This window comes from Phascolarctos cinereus, unplaced genomic scaffold (genome assembly GCF_003287225.1).
Source record: "Phascolarctos cinereus isolate Bilbo 61053 unplaced genomic scaffold, phaCin_HiC Scaffold_726;HRSCAF=1367, whole genome shotgun sequence".
Classification (NCBI taxonomy): Eukaryota; Metazoa; Chordata; class Mammalia; order Diprotodontia; family Phascolarctidae; genus Phascolarctos; species Phascolarctos cinereus.
Window position 1 is genome coordinate 110,400,947 of NW_027556098.1, and position 25,781 is coordinate 110,426,727.

General features: G+C 39.1%; 1 protein-coding gene across 2 annotated transcripts in view; it reads left to right on the plus strand.

The window, feature by feature from the left end:
* UPK1B (uroplakin 1B) overlaps window positions 1-25,781 on the plus strand; it is a 44,715-nt gene that overhangs the window by 9,590 nt on the left and 9,344 nt on the right. For both annotated transcript variants that reach the window (XM_020985855.2, XM_020985854.1), the window contains exons 2-6: window positions 8,466-8,562; window positions 14,188-14,388; window positions 17,546-17,620; window positions 18,446-18,568; window positions 24,206-24,385. In XM_020985855.2, coding sequence (XP_020841514.1) covers window positions 8,494-8,562; window positions 14,188-14,388; window positions 17,546-17,620; window positions 18,446-18,568; window positions 24,206-24,385 — 648 coding nt within the window. In that variant the 5' untranslated portion in view covers window positions 8,466-8,493. The remainder of the gene's footprint in view (window positions 1-8,465; window positions 8,563-14,187; window positions 14,389-17,545; window positions 17,621-18,445; window positions 18,569-24,205; window positions 24,386-25,781) is intronic.

A 25,781-nucleotide genomic window follows, 5' to 3' on the forward strand; every position in this document is an offset into this window, starting at 1 on the left:
TTGTTCAGTTGTTTTTCAGTCATGTCCAACTCTTTGTGATCCTATTTGAAGTTTTCTTGGCAGTGGTTTGCCATTTCCTTCTCCAGTTCATTTTACAGATGAGGAAACAAAGGTAAACAGGTTTAAGTGACTTGCCGAGGGTCACACAGCTAGTGTGTCTGAGGCCAGATTTGAATTCAGGTCTTCCTGACTCCAAGTCCAGTGCTCTATCCACTGTGCCACCTAGTTGCCCCCAAAGATTTGCCTGGTATCAAAGTGAAACTTTGTAATCTTGAAAAGACTGTCTATTTTTGTCTCCTTATGGATAGTCATATCAGTTAGCTGTTTATTATGGATTGTGGTCAGTCACCAATTAGACTGAATTTCTTCAGTCTCCTTGGGCTGATGACATCTGGGCTCAGGAATTTACATCTAGTTAATTGACATTATTTTTCCCTGACCTATGATTTCAGTGATTAGGGAACTCCCAGGAGTTCCTGCTAAGGAACTTTCTTAACCAATGAAGAGCAGCAGCTTCTCTGCGACTTATGATATTGGAAAGTTCTCTGAGGTACAGAAAAGTTAAGTGTCACCCAGGCAGGATGTGGTCAAGATGGGACTCCAGCCACATCTTCCTGGCTCCAGGGACAGCTCTCTATCCACTATGTCACATTGACTCTCATTGGTTGATTGACTCTAGAAATGTGTACCTTTGCCATTTTAATCTTTATTACTTATGACCTCATGTTTCAAAAGACACTTTGGTCTTATCCAGGAAAGACCTAGATGCATACTTCATTTAAATAATGTTGCCTCCTTTTCAGTCTATCAAGCATTTATTAAGCACCAGCTATGTGCAAGGCGGTGTGTTAGGTGCCGGTCCAGACTTTACTAAGAGAGAAAAAAGATGCACATAAACAAGTTAATACAAGATATAGTAGTGCTGGGATGCTCTATCTGGGCTCATTTCCTCAAGGCATTTAAAGAGCTCTTTGCTCTTTGGAGTGTCTCACAGGAAAAGGGTTGCCTCAGGATGCAGTTGCCAAACTAACACCTGCTGAAAAGGAGGCAGGAATAAGACAAAGGTGGTTCTTTCACTTCTTATTCCTTAAAAGAATAAGCATTCCCTAGAGCAAAGTAGTTCCCAACACTACTTCTAAACTTGAAGTGAAGATTTGAAAGGTGTGCAGGCATGAACTCTGTGCTGGCACTGAAATGCAGGACAGTAAGTTCTTAGGAATGTTGCTGGAATGCTACTAAGCGGGTCCTCCCATAAAGCAGTGCTGCTTTGTACCTGTCTCTGACCACACCCGTTGCCCAACTGTAGGGAAGGTTGTTTGGTTTGTTTTTTTTTTTCCCATCCTCCTTAGAGATGGGATCAGAAATCTTGGGAAATCATAACTGAGGATCTCTTCTCCATCTCACATTTCCTCAACCTCCAAATTAACTGGGACATCACAGGACACAAGCCAGAGATGCTCAGTCCTGTCCCAGTAGTCTAAGGGCACAAGACTGTCTTTACAGCCCCATGGTTAAGGAGGGCATGTGTAGAGCAGCTGTGACATTTCTTATGCCTGGACTGCCTAAAAGCACCCCTCTGTATTGTTGCTGGATCCAGAGACCCCATTTGAATATGCAGCTATTTAGGGGATGCATTTTAGTGCCCTGAAAACCAACCAAATCTAGATTCTAGTCAAAATCCCATGAAGGAGCTATGAAAGATTTACTGTCATAAGCCTTTTAAAATGTTACCAATTATCATTGGAGGTGGGAAGAGGAAGTAATAGACCTATTATTTCATTGGTATAGGGAATCCCAGGTGAGGAAAATCCCTTCCCTACTACAGATGGGCCTCTCCCCACCAACTTAGAGTCTTAGAGAGTAACTTGAAGCACTAAGAGATTAAATTATGTATTCAAGGTGACACTGGCAGTATGTGTCTGAGGTAGGACTCCCTTGAACCCTAGTTTTCCTGTTTCCAAGGTCAGCACTGTCTTCACTATTCCATAGGACTTCTCTCAATTATCACTAGAAGGAATTTGGTAGAATGGATGAAACACTACGCTTAAAATCAGGATGATCTGGATCTAAAGCCTGGGTTCAAGAACTACTTTTCCTTCCCCACCCCCACCCCTAGGCAATAGGGTTAAGTGACTTACCCAAGGTCACACAACTAGTGAGTGTCTGAGATCTGATTTGAACTCAGGTCCTCCTGACTCCAGGGCCATGCTCTATTCACTGTGCCACCTAACTACTGCTTTTCATAAGTGCAAATCATTTACCAGTTCCTCATCTGTGGAATGAAGGAGTGGAATTAAATGGGCCCTTCCAGCTCTGAGTCTATGTCCTATAAACCTACCTGCGATATTTGCTAGTTGTGTGACAGTTAATAGACACTTAACCCGAGTCTCAGTTCTCCTATTTATATAATGGGAATAATAACAATACCTGTAGTACCTATTTTATGGAGTTGTGATGAAGCTCAAATGAGATAATGTATGTAAAGCAGTTTGCAAACTTTAAGGTTTATTTAAATGTTAGCTGCCATCATCATCATCATCTTCTCCTCCTTTCCCTCCTCTTCCTCCTCCTCCTCCTCTCCTCCTCCTTTTTTCAAGGCTATGAAAATAAGAGGGAGAGGAAGAGAATACAAAATGTATTTGTATCTCCTGGCTTTCATTAAATGCTTCAGTCTAGTTTTAACTAAACACATGCAATGTTATCTAGTCTCATTACCCAAAAGAGTAAGAATGCAAGGGGAACTATCTTGACTTTTTCTGATGTCTGTTAAATTTTAAAAATTCATTAACCTTTTAAACTTATGGTGCTGAAACTAATACTTTGTTTTGTTAAAGAAGATAGCAGTGAATTAAGTGGTTTCTAAATCACTGAATGGTTATCAAAGCAGGAGTTTTCAGTGGTAGAGGAACCAAAAGAGGATTGGGAATGCATAGTAAAGAAAGAGAGGACCTGGCCACTAGGCCTCGTGCATCTGTGATCTCATCCATGGAGACATGCCCTCCAGTGGGACAGATTTCATGCCCACCCATTCTGTGGGACTCTCATCTATATGCTCTACCCTCCTTAGCTTTTTTCTCTATCCACTCAATTTTTTTTCCTTTATTGCTCATTATTTTGCCACTTGCCCTTCTACTGGGTGTTGTTTTGTCCCACTCCAATTGTTCACTCTTAGAAAGCAGGATTTGCCTTGTCTGTGTTCTGAAGCCCTAATCTACCTATGACAACAATTTGATACCTTAAGGGCCAGTACTCAATAAATCGTGGCAGGATTTGTTCCCTCCAAGTGAACCATGACCTTTACTCCCTAATGACCTTTACTCCCTAAGTGTCCACTATAGTAACCCCTCCCCCATTAGATGGTAATCCCCTTGGTCAGGAAGAATGCCTTGTAGATGCGGATAATGAACTTAACAATGAGACAGGTCCTGCTGGATGAGTCAGGTACTCCCTGTGTAATTGGTGCATTAACTCCTTCAGCTCCTGGGTACTTTTAAATGCAAAGTGGTACAATATTAATGTTATTACAAAATACCTCTAAAGGATTGAACAAATGCATCTCTTTCTTTTCTTTGCAGAGGTGAAGAATTATGAATGTGAAATGTTGCATATCCTATCAGACAGTTGATATGTTGGTTGATTTTCCTAAACTTTTTTTACCTTTTTTATTCATTGTTACAAAAGATGGCTTTCTAGAAAGAAGAATAGAGAGGGATAAATTAGAAAATAAAGGTGATTTAAAAATAAAAGATGTCAATAAAAAGATTTAGTACTTTTAGTACCCTGAAATAATTAGTGTATTTCTGCACATGCCAAAAATACACAAAAAAAAGCCATTTAACAGAAACTCAGAAACTGCTATGTAAAGAAAATTTATAAAAGTAGCAACCATTTTGTAGTTGTTCTTCAGGCCTATTCAACTCTTCTTGACCTTGTTTGGGGTTTTTTTGACAGTGGTTTGCCATTTTCTTCTCCAGCTCATTTTATAGATGAAGAAACTGAGGCAAACAGGATTAAATGACTTGGCCAGAGTCACACAACTAGTAAGTGTCTGAGGACAGATTTCAACTCAGGAAGATGAGTCTTCCTGACTCCAAGCACTCTACCACCTAGCAATCACTTAGGGGTATTTAAAGACTAGAAACTACCATAGAGAGTTTTGAAAGTTGTTAGATTAGATACAACAATGATTCTGAAGTCTGAAATGTAAGGAAAGCATAACAAAAATCAAGTGGGCCAGGTTTCTATTAATCCCTTACAGAACCATGAATTTCACCCAGATTGAACTATTTCCTAAATTATAATAACTGACATTTTAACTCCACTTTAAGCTTAACAAAGCACTTGTCACACAGTGTACATTGTTTGATTTGATCCTCACAACAACTCAAGGTAATACTTCAGATATTATCCCCACTTTTTAAAGGGAGTAACTAAGGGTCAGACTTGCCCTTGGGAATGTAATTCAAATATGCCAGGGGCAGAATTTGAACCCAGGTCTGGCCTCATTCCAAGTTTGGTACTGCACTGCATTGGCCCGCCTTTCAACATGCCTTATGCTTTACCATCTTTGTGCCTCTGTTTATATTATTCCTTCCACCTGAAATGCCTTTCCTAGTCCCATCTCCACTATCAAAATCTTATGCATCGTTTTAAGGATCAAGTCAAATACAGTAATGGTCTTTTCTCAATCCCCATTCTCCTTGACCTCTTTGCTGCCTTGAACAGTGGATCATTCTCTCCATCTTAATACTCTCTTTTCTCTAGGTTTTTAGGACATCTCTCTCTCCTGGTTCTTGACCTTATCTGACTTATCTGACTACTCCTTTTCTGTCTCCTTTGCTGGATCTTCCTCCAGATCATACCCTTTAGTAGTAGAGGTCCCTCAGATATCTGTCCTGGGCCCTCTTCTCTTCTCCCTCTATACTATTTCCCTTGTTGATATCATCAGCTCCCATAGATTTAATTACCATCTCTAAGCTGATGATTCTCAAATCTTAACTATCCTGCCCCAAACTTTCTGCTGACCTTCAATCTTGCATCTCCAAATGCCTTCAGACAGTTGGAACTAGATGTCCAGTAGATACCTTAAACTCATTTTGTCCAAAGTGGAACTCGTTATCTTTTCCCCTAAACTCCCCTCCCTTCCTCCCGCTTTCCCTCTTACTGTAGAGGGCAGCATCATCCTCCTAGTATTCATCCTGGACTCCTCACTATCTCTCACCCCCATATCTAAACTGTTTCCAATGCCTGTCAATTTCACCTTTACAGCATCTCCTGAATACATCCCCTTTTGTCTTCTGACACTGCCCCCACCCTGGTGAGGCCCTCATCACCTCACTACTGTCTGCTGGTGGATCTGACTGAGTCAAGTCTCTCCCCACTACAATCCAGCCTCCATTCAGCCACTAAATCAATTTTCTTAGAGCAAAGACCTAATCATGTCACTTCCTTACTTGATAAATTCCAGTGGCTTCCTGTGGCCTGCAGGATCAAATACAAAATGCTCTCTTTGTCAAAGTCCTTCATAACCTAATCCCCTCCTACCTTTCCAGTCTTCTTACACCTTACTTCCCAACAAATACTCTTCTCTTTGATCCAGTGACATTGGCTTCCTGGCTATTCCAGGAACAAGACACTCCATCTCTGGATATTTTCTTTGGCTATCCCCCATGCCTGGAACCCTCTCCCTCCTCCAGTCTGACTACTGACCTCTCTGGCTCCCTTTAAGTCCCAACTAAAATCCCACTTTGTATAGGAAGCCTTCCTTAACCTCTCTTAATTCTAGTGACTCCCCTCTGTTAATTATTTCCTATTTATCCTGTATATAGCTTACTTTGTATATATTTGTTTGCCTGTTGTCTTCTCCATTATATTGTAAGCTCCCTGAGGTCAGACTATCTTTTGCCTCTTTTTGTATCCCCAGAATTTAGCACAGTGCCAGACACATAGTAGGCACTTAATAAAAATTTAATGATTGTTACATTGTAACATAGTTAATAATTGTCCAAGTTCATGGACCTCAGGTTAAGAACCCCTGGTCCATCAAGTTATCTTAGAATGACCAAGGATGAAAAGGGCATTGTATCTCTGGACATTTTAACATAAATCAGACATTAGCTTCTGGAAGTCACCTCTATCAGACCTGGAAATGTTCCAAAGACCTCTACCCTCTCTGAAGAAATTAAGTCCATTGCTAAGTGGAAGAACTCAAGTGAAACTATTTTGTTGTTGCCTTTATTTACATGTCATTTGCTAGCTTATGTTCAAGACTTCGGAGAAAGTTAATGCTGCTTAATCTGTTATTTAAGATATAGATAACAGGGTGAACCAGTACTTCTTGAAATTTAGTCAGAAGGATCAGAACAGAGAGAAAGAGAGCCTGACTACATAAACTGGGCTTCATGGGAGTGTTTGTATGGGAGTGGGATCACCTGGGTTCCAGATTCTCCTACTTAACTATGAAAGTTCAGGAATTTGATTCTCAGTTCACAGGGTGAAGAGGTTATAGGGGACTGAATCGTGTTCATCAAACTCCTGAGATTAATTGATAAGTTGGGGTTAGTTGTTCACTTATGTCCAGCTCTTCACGAGCCCGTTTGGGATTTTCTTAGCAAAAATACTGGAGTGGTTTGCCATTTTTTTCTCCAGCTCATTTTATAGATGAGGAAACTGAGGAAGGGTTAAGTGACTTGCCCAGAGTTATACAGCTAATATCTGAGACTGCATTTGAAACCAGGTCTCCCTAACTCCAAGTCCAGCACTCTATCCACTGAGCCACCTAGCTGCCCCATGACTCGGGGTACGAATTTATTAATTTATACTAAGAAGCATAAATGCCAAATAAAGTGGAGTATTCATATTGGCTGGTTCATACATTCCCTTCCCAGTAGCAAATTAAATCAATATTAGCCAAGTTGCTTAGTGAGGAGAATCAGACCAGACAGAGTTGGATAATGTGAATGCTTTGATAGTATCATCAGCCCCAGGAGCCTGATGTCACCATCTCCACCTTAGGAATATGTCTGACTGCTAAGTGTGATGGAATTGGTCAGAGTACCCTAGCCCTTGGACTGGACTGTTTAAATAGTGATAAATTCTTATAAAGTTAGGTTCTTTTTCCAAGTTCTTTTTTCCTAAGTGGTCAGTAGAGACCGCCACACCCTTTTCATTTGTTATTCACAATTTATAACTTTTGAGACTATAGTTTTTTTATATAAACTAGAGAAGCACTCTCTAGCCACCAGAGTACTGGTCTTGGAGTCAAAAGATATAGGTTTGGACACTAGTTTCCCCACCTACTAGCCATGTGACCCTGGGCAATCTTCCTGAATCTTGTGTTACTCATTTGTAAAATGGGGATAATAGTGTTTGTGCTACCTACCTTATAGGACTGTTCTAAGGAAAACATTTTGAAAACTTTAAAGTTTAATGTAAATGTGAGTTATTAATAGTTGAAGGAAAGAGATCTTAGAGTAAATCCTGCCTCGGTGACCCAGGCTAACTATGTGACACTGGGCAAATCATTTAAACTTCTCAATGACCCACGCTATATTCAAATTATATAAATTACAAATTAGTTGCCATCTGCATTGGTGAAGGGATTTTCCACACATTACTTCCTATGAAAATCACAGGTCTGGTCCAGGAAAAAAAAAGATTAATAATAGTAATTAACATTTAAATTGATATCTCCTTGATGGGAGTTTGGGAGTGACTTTTGTCTCATCAGCAACTTTTCACAGACAATCTCTCATGATAAATTACATCTGCATTTGTACAGTTCCCTCAGTTTTATGTTAATTCTTATTAGCTCCATTTCAAGAGGGACATTTTCTGAGCTTGTCCTCAAATTCTGGGGATTTACCCTATATGGATCAGATAGCTACCTGTGATCTGAAATAAATGCTCAGATCAGAATCTTATTTGTCTTTTATAATGAGCATTTAACTTGAAGTTAAACTATCTGCATTTAAATTCATCCAGTGCAAGGGCAGCTTTTGCCAAATGATTTCAGGAACTCAAATTATAGGGCTTTACACATCATAATAATTATGATAGTTAATTATTAATATAATACACATAATTCAGAAACATACATATAAGCATGTTAAATATTAATTCTATATTAATGTAATTTATTAATAATTTATAGTATTGTAAGGTTTATAAAGAACTTTGCAAAAATCTCATTTTATTCTCACAACAACCCTGGGAGGTAAGTACTATTATTCCTCCAATTGTACAAATGAAGAAACTGAAGACAACAGTGATTAAATGACTTTCCCAGGGTTACATAGCTAATAAGTATCTGAAGCCAAATTCGAATTCAAGTCTTCCTAACTCTGGATCCAATGCTCAATCCACTGTGCCAATTAAATAATATGTGCTGGGAGAATGTTGCAGTTATGAAAGCAATCATAGTTATATCCGTCACCTGCTATAATAAATTGTATTTTCTTCAACAGAGTCTTCAGCTTGTAGGAGACACTAAGGATGGCCAAAGGAGACTCCTCTGTGCGCTGCTTCCAAGGCCTGTTGATTTTTGGAAATGTGATTATTGGGGTAAGTCATAAGAATTTTTCAGGAACTAAAAGCATTTGAGTGAACAAAATCAATGTTGCTAGGACAGGAAGGAAAGTCATCAGTTGGGGAAAAAAATCTTTGCATCAATTATCTTTGAGACAGATTTGTTATCCAAGATATATAGGGAATTAATGCCAATATGTAAGACCAAGAGCTATTCCCCAATGGATAATTAGTCAGAACAATTCTCAAAGGAATTGCAAACTGTTAACAACCATATGAAAGATTGATCCAAAGCATTAAAAATAAGAGATTCAAATCAAAACAACTGAGGTTTCACTTTATGGCCAGCAGATTGGCAAAGATGTCAGAAGCTGGAAATAGTCAATGTTGTGGAAAGACAGGCACACTGTTAGTGGAACTCTGAATTTGTCCAAATAGTCTTAAAGCTACTTGGAATTATGCTTTAAAAAAAAAGTAACCAAAATATTCAGAGCCTATACCCAGAGACCCTACTGTTAGGCATGTTATTTTCTATATGCACATATGTGTGTATACATACATACATACATATATACATATATACACATATGTGCATATATGTGTGTATATGTTTGTGTTGTGTACACATAAGCATATATACATACACTTCAAGAAAGAAAGGTCCCCTATACACCAAAATATTTATAATAGCCCTTTTTGTTGGGGGAAGAGGAGGCAGGTAGCAAAGAACAGGAAACAAAGTAAGTAGTCATTCATTTGGAAATAACTATACAAATTGTAGCACATAAATGTAATGGGTTATTACTGTCCTGTAAGAAAAGATGAATATGAAAAGTTCATTGAAACATGGAAAAACTTAAATGAGCTGATACATAGTGAAGTAAGTCAGACCTGGAAAGCAATATACACAATAACTACAATAATGTAAATAGAAAGGGAAAAAAAGCTAATTTAAATGCTGTGGTGTTATAATAACCCAGCTTGGCCTAAAAGAACTGAGAAAATGGGGACAGCTAGATGGTGCAGTGGATAGAGCACTGGCCCTGGATTCAGGAGGACCTGAGTTCAAATCCGGCCTCAGACACATAACATATACTAGCTGTGAGACCCTGGGCAAGTCACTTAACCCCATTGCCTAGCCAAAAGAAAAAAAAAAGAACTGAGAAAATGTAAATGGACTTCTCTTCATTGAAGAAGGTGAGGATTATGGGTGTGGAATATTGCATACGTTCAGACTCGGCAGATGGATTGGTTGGTTTCTCCCCCCTTTTTCTTTTAAAATCTTTGTTCAAAGGGAAAGTAGAGTCAGCAGCTTGGAAAGGGAAAGACAAAAACTGACCAAAGAAAATAATTCCTTAAGAAATACAGTTGGCCAAATGGAAAAAAAATCCACTGAAGAAAACAATTCATTAAAACGTAGAATTGGCCAAATGGAAAAGGAGGTACAAAAGCTAACTGAAGAAAATAATTCCTTAAAAATTAGAATTGGGGAAGTGGAAGCTAATGACTCTATGAGACATCAAGAATCAGTCAAACAAAATCAAAAGAATGAAAAAATAGAAGAAAATGTAAAATACCTCATTGGAAAAACAACTGACCTGGAAAATAGATCCAGGAGAGATAATTTAAGAATTATCCGACTACCTGAAAGCCATGATCAAAAAAAGAGGCTGGACAGCATCTTTCAAAAAATTATCAAGGAAAACTGCCCTGATATCCTAGAACCAGAAGGTAAAATAGCCATTGAAAGAATCCACCGATTACCTCTTGAAAGAGATCCCCAAGTCAAAGAAAGTACATTATCTGTAGAAAGTGGTGTGCTGGAGTTGGCTCACACTTATAAGAGCTGATTGTTAAATCCCCAATGTGAGAATTTATACCTGGGAAATCTGCAAATGCTACAAATTCGGGCTTGATTTATTGCTTTGTGAATTGTCTAAAGAATGTGGTGGAGAAAATGTTAATAATGCAGCTCAAACTTGAAAATATGTTGGGCCAGCTTTTTTTTTTGAGAGCTAGTTGTTAAACATTTATCAGCACATGGCCATATATTCAAAATAAACATGATGTAAAAACAAAAGGTATCAATTTAAAAAAATCTTTCCTCCCCTCAAGTATTCTTCAGGAAGTTTTGCTCCTCAAATGAGCAATAGATAAATCACTTAGACCCAAGGTTGAATCCCAAGTTCAAAGGGAAATAATGGTATAATTAGCTTTCTTTCATCTCATCTTCATTTTAAAACCTTATTTTAACTATGCAAGATAGGATCTCAGTTGAGGAAAAATCTTGTAGGAATCACTATAATACACTGAAAGTGTGTGGTTGGAAAAGGGTGAGTAATCTTTTCTCTCCCCTCCCTAGTGACCCATCCCAGCAAGAAGTGAAGAAATGCCAAGAAGGCTGGAAATGGCTTTCACTGCTGAACCCTAAGGCCTCTTCCTATAAGAATCTCTTCTTCTTCTGCCTTGCTGCTAATGAGCCTGCCCCAGACCCCTGAGGGAATTGGAATGTTTCACCTAATTGTCCTAGATGGTTGACAACAAATTTTCCCTGATTCAGCTCTGAATTAGTGCTCTCTCTTTCCAGAAATATCATTTAATTGCTTATTTGTGTATGAGAGAAAAAGGCAGTGTGTGTAGTAGATAGATTATTGGGCTTGGAGTCAGGAAGACCTGGGTTCAAATCATATCTCAGAGCCTAGCTGGATGATCCTGGCAAGTCCTTTAACTTCTCTGGGCACCCAATTTCCTCATCGGTAAAATGAAAGGACTGGCTTCTATGAAAATTAATTATTGATCCTGTATTTTATAATTGATTTCACTCTCATTGATTCTATTCTGTAACCTTATTCTGTATTTTATGTAACAAACCTAAGCCTTTTCTTTGTCTTTGAAGTGAAGCTCATGAGTTCAGAATTCAGTCTTCCTCTCTCACAGATGACAATGTGTATTCTCTGTATTGATCACTTTTAGTAAAAGAAAAACTCTGAGCTGAATTTAGAAGTCAATACTCTCACAAAACACTCTAATTCTAAGGGAACTCTTACCCTTGCATCACCTGCAAATCACTTTGTGCCGAGGAAGCTTGTTATCTCTCATAATTTCATCTCTGGAGAAACTCCATGACATGTGTATGTTATCCCTGAGAGCGTATAAGCTGACCTGGCCTGTTCTTAGCCCTTCATTGCCCAATTAAAGGTGGTCTTATCTCAGACCCTGGTACCAGTGAGTCTACTATCCCTGGTCCACTATCCATAGCTTTAGGATGCAGCTGGGTCTCATAAATCCATAAAGCATTTCTCTAAGACAGAGAGGGGTCCTAGTCCTAGTCCCATGTATGTGGGTAAGCCCCATTTGATGTAACCAATCCTGATTCCTCACTCTCATGTTGTTGCCAACCCCATAACCAATGGTATGATTTCCTCACCTACTCTGTTCTGTTCTTTGTTCTATGCTTATAAAAAGGAGTTGCATTTTCAGTTCTTTGTCCTTGGCTAAATGGAGGCAAGCCATTAGACCTGCTTTATTAACAGGCAGTGCCTGCTGATAAGCCATATAGCTCAGAGAAAACATGCCTTAGTCTACCTATTGCTGAATTTTACTCGCAACATCTCTATGGCCACTTCCAATTCTAAATCTATGTGTTTGTCTCAGATTGGGCCAGCAATTTGAGAACTTAGTGGAAAATTCACAAAATGAGCCAATAATAATAAACAATAAAAAAGGAATAGACCCTTTTAAAAAATGGATGTTAATTCATATGAGAAAAGGTCCAAAGCTTCAGATAAAATACCCAGGCCAGAAGCACTTGGGACTAAGGCAATCAAAGATACAACTGGAAACCTCTGGCATGTTTGTCCTCATGGCACCGCAAGGGGAGGTGGAGAGAGCTAGCAATGATCATACAACAAGCTGCCTGTGGACTTGGCACACCCAGGCTCCTCCAGGCTCCCATCCTAGTCGATGTATGGGACACCTGATTCCTTCATCTTCTTCATACCAGAGCAGCTCACCAATACATGTGAGGGCCCTGGGCTTTTTAAGGAAGGGGCAGGTTTTTGCTCAGTAACACTTGATTGGTTTCAAAGTCAACAGAATGCTGATCTTGGAGTTTGAAAAAATTGAGTTTAAACCCAGCTTCAGATACTTATTAGCTGTGGTGACCCTAGGCAAGTCACTTAACCTCTGTTTGCCTCAATTTCCTCAACTGTAAAATAGAGGTAATAACAACACTCATCTCTCAGGGTTGTTGTGAAAGCCAAATGAGATAATATTTGTAAAGCACATAGTACAATGCCTGGGGGCAGTTAGGTGACACAGTGAATAGTGTGCTAAGCCTGAAGGCAGGAAGACTCATCTTCCTGAGTTCAAATCTGGCCTCAGACACTTATTAGCTGTGTGTCTCTGGGCAAGTCACTTAACCCTGTTTGCCTCAGTTTCTTCATCTGTAAAATGAGCTGGCGAAGGAAATGGCAAACCACTCCAGTATCTTTACCAAGACAACCCTAAATAGAGTCATGAAGAGTCAGACATGGCTGAAACAAATGAACAACCACAATAGTACTTGGCACATAATAGATGCTATATAAATGCTAGCTATTGTTGTTGTTGTTGTTATTTCGAATTCCTAAGGCAGGGAGAGGCTAGGTATGCTAAATGTACAAACTAACATAGAGTAAAGGCAGCAGAATCAGGACAACTATGTGTTCAATAACACTGTAAAAATTAACAAATTTGAAAGACTTAAGAACATTTATCAACACAATGACCAATCATGGTTCCGATAATGACATCTGTAGAGTAGCCTGAATTGGCATCTTTGTTAACATCTGCTTCTTCTGCTTGTCTGGCTTGGCAGAAGTTTAGTAAAAGGGTGGGGCATGGAAGTTTCTAGAAAGGGATGGGACAAGGGTAGGCAAGAGGAGTACATACATCTTAAAGCCAAGGCAGCTTGTCAAAAAAAAGAGCTTTATGATACATGTGATAGAATACTATTGTGTTGTAAGGAATTATGAAGGGAATGGTTTTAGAGAAACCTGGGAAGATTTGTGTGAACTGATGTAGAGTGAAGAGAGCAGAAATAGGACATGTATTTATTCAATAGCAACGTTAAAAATGCACAAATTTGAAAGACTTAACAACTCTGGTCAACACAGTGATCAACCATGATTCCAGAGGAGGGATGTTACTCACCTCCTGACACAGAAGTGATGGATTCGATATGTAGAATAAGATAATAGACCTTACTCCCCTCTACAGACTCTGGGATCCAGCAATACTGTCCTCTTTTACATTTCTTGAACACCCAACTCTCCATCTCCCTACTCTACCTCTTTTACTGGCTGTCCCCCATTCCTGAAATATTCTTCTTCCTTGGCTTCCTTCAAGTCTCATCTAAAATCCCACCTTCTGCAAAAAGCCTTTCCTAGTTCCCCTTAATGCTAGTGCCTTCCCTTTGAGACAATCTTCACTTTATTCTGCATATATCTTGCTTGTATGTAGCTGTTTGCTTCTTGTCTTTCTGACTAGGCTGTGAGTTTTTTGAAGGTAAGAGCTGTTTTTGCCTTTCTTTGTAGCCTCAGGGCTTAGCATAGTGCCTAGCATATATTGAGCCCTTAACACATACTTACTGACTTGACTTGCTGCCTTTCAATTCCTCAGATGTGCGGCATTGCACTGACAGCAGAATGCATCTTCTTTGTATCAGACCAGCACAGCCTTTACCCTTTACTAGAAGCTACTAATAATGATGACATCTATGGAGCAGCCTGGATTGGCATCTTTGTTGGCATCTCCCTCTTCTGCTTGTCTGTTCTTGGCATTGTGGGCATCATGAAGTCAAGCAGAAGAATACTTCTGGCGGTAAGATCTATACTGCCCAAGTTGTGTGTGTATGTGTGTGTGTGTGCTTTCATTGAGTACAACTGAGCCCTCACAGAAGAGCTGAGGGGACAAGTGCAATCAGAACAGTGTTGCAGTAAAGTACACTTACATAGATGAGGTGCTGCATTTGACCACATACAAATGTCCTTTCAGGACATAAAGGGGATATGTCTGGGGAAAAAATACTATCCTAATATTCTTCAGAGCATAATCTTAGCTTCCTGATATAATGTGTGTAGTCAGGGGGGGAGTTATTCTCTCCTTTTCCTGGCTGAAGAGATAGCAAACTAAGCGCAGTTAAACCTCTATTCCAAGAAAATTTCATTTCCTTGACATATGGAAGAGTTTGTCTCTCTACTCTTCACCTCCCCCCCGAGGTTTGTCTTTTCCTGCTTAGAGGCTATACATCCTGAACTTCCCACAATTAAATATTCATTCCTATGTAATTTAGGATTACATTTAGAATAACCTAGGGTTATTCTAATAACTTGGTAAAATATAGATGCCATCAGCAGAAGGTAACCAACAGCTTAGAGGTGGTGCAGTGGATAGAGTGCCAAGCCTGGAGTCAGGAAGACCTGAGTTCAAATCTGGCCTCAGACATTTACTAGCTGTGTGACCCTGGGCAAGTCGCTTAACTCTGTCTCAGTTTCCTCATCTGTAAAATGAGCTGGAGAAGGAAATGGCAAACCACTCCAGTATATTTGCTAAGAAAATCCCAAATGGCATCATGAAGAGTCTGAAACAACTGAACAACAACACATTAAGACACTAATACTTGTGAAAATTACTATACCAGCTGCCTTTCCTTTTGTCTGGAAAGCACTGTGAGTCCACTTGAGAGTTGGGAGAGAAAAGTACACTGGAGATGAAGGCACAGTAAGCAAAGAGAAGAGGGTAGATAGGGTTAAAAGAGAGGTACCATAGAAGATAAACTTCGCTTGACATAATTTTGCCTAGGGACAGACCTGCCTAGCCCGGAGGGGAGAATTGAATTGTCATTCTTCCTTTGCACCCAGAATTATATGAGAAAAATGAAGCTCTTCCCTATGGCTCTCACTTTCAATCACTTCTTATGGGCGGCCAAAGGTGGCCCCCATTCCATAGCTACTGTTACCTTACTGGGTCAATAAGAGAATTCAGCAAGAGAATCTGTTCCTGCTTTGACCTAGCCATCTTTTCAGGAACCCCCAACTAGGTTCATGCCTAGTTGTATGTATGTAATGGGTCCCTGGAAATAGCTTAATACAGTACAGAAGCGCTGGCTTTTGAGTCAGAGGACTTAAGTCAAACCCCACCACTGACCCTTACCATCTAAGTCACCTTGGGAAAGTCACTTCAATTTCCCATATATAAAATGGGACAGGGGTTGTGATGTAGGCTGGATGGCCTCTGAGGTATTTTCTGATTCTAGATCTATAATCCAATTCTCAGAGTTGTCCTACCAACACATATAGAAATGTGTTCTCCTGATTCCAGAAGACAGATAATGATGAAGCCTGCTATCCACCTCCTGACAGAGAAGTGATGGACTCAAGGTGTATGTATGTATGTGTGTACATATGTGTGTACACACACACACACACGCATACACACACACACACACACATACACATATGGATATGGCCAATGCAGAAATTTTGCTTGACTATGCATATTTATTATTTCTAATTCAATTTTATTTTCAATTCCAAATCTCCCCCTCTCCTTCTCCCACCTTTGAGAAAATAAGAAAAACAAAACTCATTACCAATATGTATAGTCATATAAAAACAGATTCACCTGTTAGCCATGTCCAAAAAATGTATACCATAAATATTTATTATAAGGGCTTTGTTTTTCTTTTTTCAATGAAAGAAAGATGCAGGAGGGATAAAAATAGATTTTTGTTCATTGAAAAATTTTAAATTTAATTTTAAAAGAAAAAAAAAGTATTCTCCCAATCCCCTTCTCCCTCCTTCTACCCTCCAAAATAAATAAATATATATACATATACACACATATATATACACATATATGCAAACCTGTCCAGTGTAGGCTTATAAAAAAGCATCTGCAAGACTGATCAAAGTAAGTAAACAAAAAACCCTAATTCAGAAGAAATAAATCTGACTTTTATGGCAATTCCATACTCTCCAACTGGATATGGGTTGAAAGTACACCTAGTTATATGTGATAGGTCACCCAGACAAGGAGAGCAAACATCATTTTACTCACCTAATCCTCTACCTAAACTCTTTGTGAAATGGTGATTATGAGTGGGAGAACGCAAATTAGTCAGCATGTGTCTGTCTCATGTCTAGTTTGCTTCCTTTCTAGGAGTGTATGTCTAAGTATGTCGTGCTTACGTTTTTTTCAGAAAGCCAGTTGTTAAACATTTACCAGCAACCTACTGCTCCTTTCTCTCTGATGTAGTAGAAATACTAGCTAAACACGATGCCACTTCTCTATAGTTCAGGCTTTTCAGGAATTCAAAAAGGGGTTTCCCCCAAATTATTCTGGATTAGTGCAGTTTTACTGTGCTATAAAATTCCTTCTTGGAACTGTACACTGTGTGGCACTTGGGGATTAGGAGTTGTGCCATGCCTTTGGGTCTACAAAGCCTCTGCTTCTGCCTGTGTAAACAAAACAGGGAGTCAGTCAGTCAGGGAACTTGCTGCCAGCTACTACAGTGGGATAGCCCCTTGGCTTTTTTTCCAGGCAATGGGAAAATGTAAGGAACCAAGCTAGAAAGCAGCTTAGCAGTGTGGTGCAATGGAAAGAACACTGCCTTTGGCATCAGCAGACACGAGTTCAAATCTTGGCTCATCCACTAGTTATCTGTGTGGCCTTGGGCTAGTCATTTAATTCCCTATGGGCCACAGATTCCTCATTTGTAGAATGGAGAGGTTGTGCTCCATCTTCTAGCTCCAAATCTATGGTCCTATGATCTATAAAATGAGGGGTTTGTATTAAATGACCTCCAAACAACTAACGCAGAGAGAAGAAATCAGGTCCATTAGAGCCTAGCAAAAAGCCTCATATAATATGTATTCAATAAATATTTTAATGAATACACACATTTAAAAAAATAATCAGTTCTAGAGAGATGTACCTTTAGATGACACATACCTTTTGTACTTTGCTTCTTTTTCAGTATTTTATTCTGATGTTTATAGTATATGCCTTTGAAGTGGCATCCAGTATCACAGCAGCTGTGCAGAGAGATTTTGTAAGTCTGGTCTCCACTGGGGGTGTCTGGGAGGATATTTTCTAATGATCATTCTGATACAATCTGAGTTTGACACATGATTCTCTATTTCCCTTCCCTCTCAGAGCCATAATCAGGAAGGGGGTAAACAGGGATCGTCCCCAGGATACTGACATTCAAGGGACACACTTTCTCCCCAAGGCGTTCCTCCAGCCCATTGTTCCTGGGTCTCATGATCCTCCACCATCTTTATGCCACAAAACCCCTGCCTTCATAGTACAGCTACCCCTACTCCCTTTGGCCAGCCCCTGGCTGCTATCTCCAAGTACCCTGTCACCACTCCACTCCTCTCCCCCATGACAGTGCCCCTTACTTGCCCTCCTCTCCTTGCTTCTGTCCCCTTGTTGGAGATTAAGAGGTTAAAGATCATTATCTGTACCTCAGGGGACTTTCTGGGGCATGGGCCCTGTCCTCTCTCCCAACGTGACTATATTCAATTGAAATGGATTATCTGTTACCACCCCCACCACCCCCTGAGTTCACCACTCAACTCAATTTGTCTCTGATAACATATTTGCTAGTTACAGCTGTATTTTCTCTTCTGCATTGTCTCTCTTTCCCCAGCCTAAACAAATTTAAAATTACCTTCTGTTTTGGCCTAATTGTGGTACTCCCATACTGGTCATCCAGAAGTAGAGTCATAGCCAATCTCCACCTGAACTTACTGAATACAATTTTGCTCTCCACTATGATAGAGAACCTCTTAGCCTTAATGTACTTTGCTGCTTCTAAGGACCCAGCTTGGAAAATATCAGGCTAATCCTATTGTATCTTTTCTCCTGGTAGTTCACCACCAACCTCTTCCTGAGGCAGATGCTGGAAAGGTACCAAAACAAAAGTCAGTCCAATAATGATGACATCTGGAAAAATAGAGGAGTGACTGATACCTGGGACCGCCTCATGCTCCAGGTGAGAATATGACAGCCTATGAGGCCTTCCATGTGTGAAGAGGTCACTAGAGGGGCAAGGATCAAATGGCTTAGAGGAGGGCCTTCTCTTATTATGAGACTGTCAGAGAACAGATGGACTTAAGTTGCAGAATGAGGCATATCTTTTTGGACACGACCAATGAGGAAATTTGTTTTGACTGACTATGCATTTTTGTGTCAAACATTTGTTTTTCTTCTTCTTTCAATTGGAGTGGCAAATTGAGAAGGCAACAATCCCCCCCTCCCAAAAAAAGAAAAAGAAAAAGAGGGTCATTGAAACATGTTTTAAATGGACAGAATAGAAGGATGGCCAGAAGAAAACACGGACAAGCAGGATAGCTTTGAAAGTTGCAGTCAATTTTCTTATATACTTAAAAAGGGGAAAAAAGATAATCTGTACTTAAAAGAGATTCATAGTTTTATGTGCAATCTTTTTTTTCTTTTCTCTGTATTCATTTTACTTGGTGATTGTTCAGAAGTTTAAGAAAATTTAAAGGAAAGGTAAGGTGGTACCAGACTGTAGAAGGCCTTTGGACTAACTTATCATTTTTAAGCTTAACTGAAGACATTGACCTTTAAATTTAAAAAAATTTTAAAGATGAAACTGTGATGGGGAAGCCTATTGATGACTAAATGAAAATGCATTTTTAAGTGCCTATTATGTGTCAGGTAACTGTGCTAAATGTTGAGGATACAAATACAAGTAAGCAAGACAGTGCCCGTCCACAAGAAATTTACATTCTAATAGGAGAAAGGTCAGGGTAGAATGAGGCTACTTGTAGAGACTTGGTCTGGGAATGGCCTAGTTTTGGGCAAGATAAGGCCTACGTTCATTATCAAAGCCCAGGGTCCCAGGAACAGAGTACAGCTTCTAGTGGGATGATGGTGGCTATAGTGCAATGAGTATGATTTTAAAATGATTGGGCAGTATGTAAGGGTCTGGGTTCTAGACCAGATAAAGTCAATGTTCATGTATCAGAACCCCAGTGCCTAGAACAGAGATCTACAAATCTTGGTGTCATCTTGTTGACATTACATGATAGTCATGTAAGATTTGAGTAAACATGGCCTAGAAAATGTTACATGACAAGAATTTATATTCTACCATTTACATTACAAAGAAATGTTAATAATTCCAAACTCCTTACACTTTAGAAAATATGCAAACATATATAAACACTGGCCTTCTGTGCCCCACTTATTATCTGGCACTTCATGGGACTATCATGTATTAAGATGGAAGACGTTTGTTGAATGGAATTAATTTACCATTATAATATAGTGATCAGAAAATATTTCTTGGTTGATTCTTCACTTTCATTGGCTAGACCTAGAATCAGTGGGGAAGAAGATGGGGAGCTCAAGTAGCAGAAATGGATGATTATCAACACTTCATTTTAGCTCCTTTCCCTATCACTGACTTCCCATTTGTCTTCCAATTCCCTGAGAGTTGCATAAGTTTTAATTGTTCAGTCAAATCTTGGTATTCTATAAGCATTGTATGAATAATTGAAATCTACAGATTGTACCCCTCAAAAACCATTGGAACTAACTGGAACCATTGAAAATTGGAACCATAACAGTTATCTCCCTTAGGAAAAAAAAATATATATATTTGACAGAATATTTAATTTGGACACATAAATCAAGACAAAACAGCATGTTTTATAGACCCCAAATCCTTGCATTGAAGGATTTTCCACCCATGAGTATATTATGTACAAGATAGAGTCACCTTCTGGTTAAGTGTGATATCACAACCCACCTCTAATAGATGTCATAAATACTGTTCCTAGACAAAGGGAGAAAGGAAAAGGAAAGCTAAGATTCTGGAACCACAAGTATTTATCCAAGACCTAAAGAATTTTATATACCTAGTAAGTGATGATCCTGGCCTTATGAAAGTTTAAGCCTTAACCCTTCCTCAAGATTAACCCTTCCTCAAGATTTTCAACTCAACACAATTAAATAGATTTAGATAATGTGTATATGCTTATGTACAAATACAAATACATATGCACGTATACACACACTGTATATAATATTATTCACATAAGTGTATATGTGTTTCCATGTTAACATGTAACCAATTTTATTATGAAAATCAGCAGAAAAAGGATTTGTTTGATAGAAACTTGCTTTTGACTTATACGTGTGCTTGAAAATATTTATTCCGTAAATTGGGTAGCATTTATAATTTCAACTTCTTCTCACCAAATATTTCAATGGAATTGGTAAAAGGGAGAAAATTGGTGTGTTTAGTATTTTGTTTCCATTTCTCTGCAGATGTCTACCCTTTGGCTGAGCTACTGAACAGAAATGAATTTTCTGAAAAGCAAGAGGGGAATATAAACTTTTGAAAAATGTACAAGTGGGATAATAAGAGCCTTACCAATAGAGTTGGCTATAATTTTGTAAAAAAAAAAATTAACATCCTTCTGGGGCCCTCTTGTTGTCTCTTTCAGTTATATTTGTACTATATATTAATCTTCAGGGAAAAATATTCCCAAGTTTCAGTTACACTAAAAGCAGTAAAGTCCAGAACAAAAATAACTAAAAATAGCTCAACTGATTTCTAATTTTAAACCTCTAAATTTAGTTGACTTGCCTCTTCCCACATCCAAATACTTGCTGGTACTTCAATACTCATCTGAAGCAATAAAATCTATCTTTTTCCATTTAAGACACTTAAATTTTATTTTTATTTTTGTTTCTCTGTCATCTGGCTTGGTGCCTGAAACATAATAGGCACTTAATAATTACTTGTTGATTAACTGATTATTTTCCCTAATCCCAGAAGCTGGAATATCCTGAGAATCCACAGGCTGTAAGATCTTACATAAAATGAAACAGTAAGGCTGCCACCTTCCTCATCCTGAATTTATCACCACTAACAATAATAATGATAGTTAATATTCATATGGAGCTATAAAGTTTGCAAAGTACTTTCCTATGTTACCTCGACTGACCTTCATAACAACCCTGTAAGCCAAGTGCTGCTGTCCTGTTTTACAGACAAGGAAAATGTTTTCCTCTGTTGCAATATATTACTATTGAGCAATCTAACCATTATTTTGGTCTGACCTGAACAAAGAAAATGAGATTCAGAATGGTTAAATGATTTTTTCAGGGTTACACAGCTTAGAAGCGTTTGAGACAGGATTCAGTCTTAGTTCTTGACTTTGTCAAGTATCTGTCCATTATGACTAATTTAATTATTATGTCTAAATAATAACTATAACTATAATAGATATTTTATAGCATTTCACATATGTTATTTCACTTGAGCCTCACAGCAAACCTATGATATATATTACAAGCATAATTATCCCCATTTTACAGCTAAGGGAACTGAGGCTCAGAGAGACTTTAACTTGCCAATGTCATACAACTAGTATGTATCAGAAGCAGGACCCCAGGACTCTAGGAGTTTATCCATTCCATCCAAAAGACATAGGGGCAAATGCCTCTAGGGTGTTTAAGTCCTTCACAACCTCGCTATAACCTGCCTTTCCTCTGTAGTGCAGCCAAAATGGCCTTCTTGCTATTCTATGCTTGCAGGATATTCCATATTTTGTCTCCATGCCTTTGTACATCCTCCTTTCTTCATCTTAAAAGCCTTGGTTCCCTTCAAATCTTTACTAAAACAATGCCCCCTACTTTGGAGAATAGCTCTCCCCAACTGCTAGCACCTTCTCCTCCCCAAAAATTACCTTCTATTTATTTCACATACATTTGTATGTGTATATCTCATCTTTCCTTAATAGAATGCAAAACCCTTGAAGACAGATATTGTTTCATTTTATCTAAGATCTCACAGCTAGGAAGTCACTAGAAAGAAACCCAATTCCTCCTGCTCCAGGTCTAGTTTTGTTTCACAAGCCTGCTCATTTGCAAGTTGCCATTTGATTTACTGATGATTAACCAGAGAATATGCGAAATCAAAGAGCTTTTTGGCTTCCCCAGGACTCTAGGAATGTTGAGGTCAGACTAAATAATGGTTAGATGGCTCCACAGCAATATATTACAACAGAGGAGAGACTCTTCTCTGATCATATCCTGTAATTCTAATCAGTAGTAGTAATAGCTGACATTTGTACCAGGTATAGGAAGCATTTTATTGTATATATTATCTCATTTGAGCCTCACAATAACCTTATGAAGTAGGTACTATTGTTATCCCTTTTTTACAGAGAGAAAAGAAACCAAGATACAGAATGACTTGCCTATGGTCACACAGCTAGCAAATATCTGAGGCAAGATTTGAACTCAGGACTTCCTGACTCCAAGTCCAGAACTCTATCACAGCTCAGGGAATTTAAGTGATTTGCTCAGGGACATAGTCTTACATGAAGGATTCTAATCCAGGTCTTTAAGGCTATAAATCCCATATTCTACCCGCTACACCATGCTGCCTTTCATAATATAAAAAGCACATATAACTTAGTGTTGGCTTTTCCTTATTACTGGAAAAAATAGCTCCTAGGGAACATTGTGTTGATATAAATTTTCTTTTCATCAGCAATACCTAGGATGCTTAAAGGTTTGCAGAGCACTTTACAAATATCTCATTTTATCCTCACAACAACCCTGGGATGTAGGTGCTATTATTATTCCCTTTTTACAAGTGAGGAAACTGAGGCACAGAGTGATTTGCCTATGGTAACATAGCTAATAAGTATCTGAATCACCTAGCTGCCTCAAAATATTTTATTAATGCCTTTCTTAACTATTGCTTCCCAATAAGTCCTTCCCACCCTACCTCCACCCCATAGAACTTTCCATTGCAACACAGCTAAGTAATATAGCTAAGTAAAAACACACACAATGGCCATATCTGACCATGTATACCTTATTTTGCATCTATAGCCCACCACCTCTCTATCAAAAGCAGAGACATGCTTTACTGTCAGCCCTCTGAAGTCTGTCAGTCATCTCATTAGTCAGAATTCTGATGCCTTTTTGTCTTGTTTTCATGTATATATATGTACATATATGTAGTGTGTACATATATACATGGATGTGTGCATGTATGTATGTATATAGTGGTTATTTCGAATTCAGCTGTATCCCTAGCACCTAACACAGTGCCTGATACATAGTGGATATTTAATAAATACTATTTAATACTATTATATATACATATATATATAAATACTACTTAATGAATAGCAGCATTTTTAAAAAACTAAGTATTACAACATATATATAGTACAATTTGAATAAGTGACAAAATTGAATGTGATTCAGTGCAATTAATTAGGCACCTACTATGGGTCAGCCACTGGGCCAGAGGCTGGGGATCCAAAACTAAAAGGTTTTTCTGCGAAAATGGTTCCTGCTCTCAAGGACCTTCAAGACAGGATGGATGGGTGTGGGCTCTTTATTTCAGAATGAGAGGATACATCTTTCTTAGCATCATTAAGTCAAGAGAAAATATGTCTTTTTCTCTCTCTTTCCCACATGGAGACCCTAATACACTTTAAGGGTAGGGCTTTGAGTTATGTTGCTATGTTGTAATATTTGATCCGTGCTTCCCCTTCAATACCTTATTTGTTCCAGTAACTACTTTAGCAGGGATTATGAAAGGAAATATTGGCTTTTTTTCCACGGACAGGAAAAGTGCTGTGGTGTCAATGGTCCTTCAGATTGGCAAAAGTACAAGTCGGCCTTCCGGGATGAGAATAATGATGCTGACTACCCCTGGCCTCGTCAGTGCTGCGTCATGGACAGTTTGTATAAGCCACTCAATCTCGATGCTTGTAAACTTGGTGTGTCTGGTTATTATCACAGCAAGGTAAGAAATCCCCTTTTTTCTAAAGACCTGGTAGGATGGTCCACACTTCAGGGAGAACAGAATACAAAGGAGAGTGATCAGGATGATGAAGGGGCTCTAGATCTTGCTTCATAATGATTATGTATGTCTGTCTTTACGAAGAAAAGGTTGAGGAGGGAGAGTTAACTTTAAGAATTTGAAAGGCATAAGAGTGATAGCCCATGCCTAGTATATGTCCTGCTTTCCACAGAAAACTGATTAATCACTTAGCTAGTTTACCAGCAGGGCAGTGCAAATATCATTTTTCCCAACAGGCTGGCCCTATGTTCAAGCCACTAGCCAGGTGGTTTCATCAGAAGCAATATGGTGCACCTATGCAGTCCTCCTCTCTCCCCTACTCAATTGCTTTCCTAGAGGTTGCAGCATCCCTGTTGTCCACCAGATGGTGCTCAGCCCTCACACTCTTACTTAGACCGTTTTCTTCTAGCAGTCAACTAGAATTTTTCACGGGGTCATCTCCAGTCATCCTGATCTACATCTTGCCACTGGACCAAGATGGCTCCAGAAAAGAAAGTGAGGCAGATAATTTTGCACCATCCTCCCTCACTTAAATCCAGTTCACTCGCATGTCATGGCATCACTTCCCAGTTTCATGATCCTCTTTGAGAACGAAGGACAAACAACAACAACAGCACTTGTAAGCACCCACTGTGCTATTGCTGCTCTTGGTCCTCCGTTCTCAAAGACCGTTGACATCACAACGCTGATGTCTTGACTTGCATGTGAGCTGGATTTAAGTGAGGCAGAGCCATGAAAAGTCATCAGCCTCACTCTCTCCTCCAGAGTCGTGGAAGTCCAGTGGCAAGACAAAAGTCAAAATTACTGGGACTGACCCAGTATGTGGCGAGTGACCTTGATCCTTCTAAATTAAGATCTTTCCCAGGTCTCAGTTTACTTGAGGCAACACCCATTCAATGACATAGTTAGGCGTTATGCTAAGCTCCTAGGATAGAAAGAAAGAAATTAGTCCCTGTTCGGAGGGAGTTCACAGTCTAATGGGGAAGACAACAAACAAACAACTATGTCCAAAAAGAGTATTTGCAGGGTAAATGGGAGATGATCCCAGAGGGGAAGCAGTGAGATTAAGTGGGACCAGGAAAGGCTTCTTGAAGTAAGAAGGTAAGACTTCAGCTGAGACATCAAGGAAGCCAGGATGCAAAGGTAAAGAGGGAGAGAGTTCCAGGCGTGGAAGACATCCAGTGAAAACAGTCAGTATTAGGACATGTTTAAAAAGAACATCAAAGCAAAAGAGAATATGATGACTGTATAACCGAGCTAGGAACAAAATGTCATGAGAGTTCAGAGCAGTGCACCAGAGGGTTCAATCTAAGATATATTTCCTTATCCTTTGGTTGTA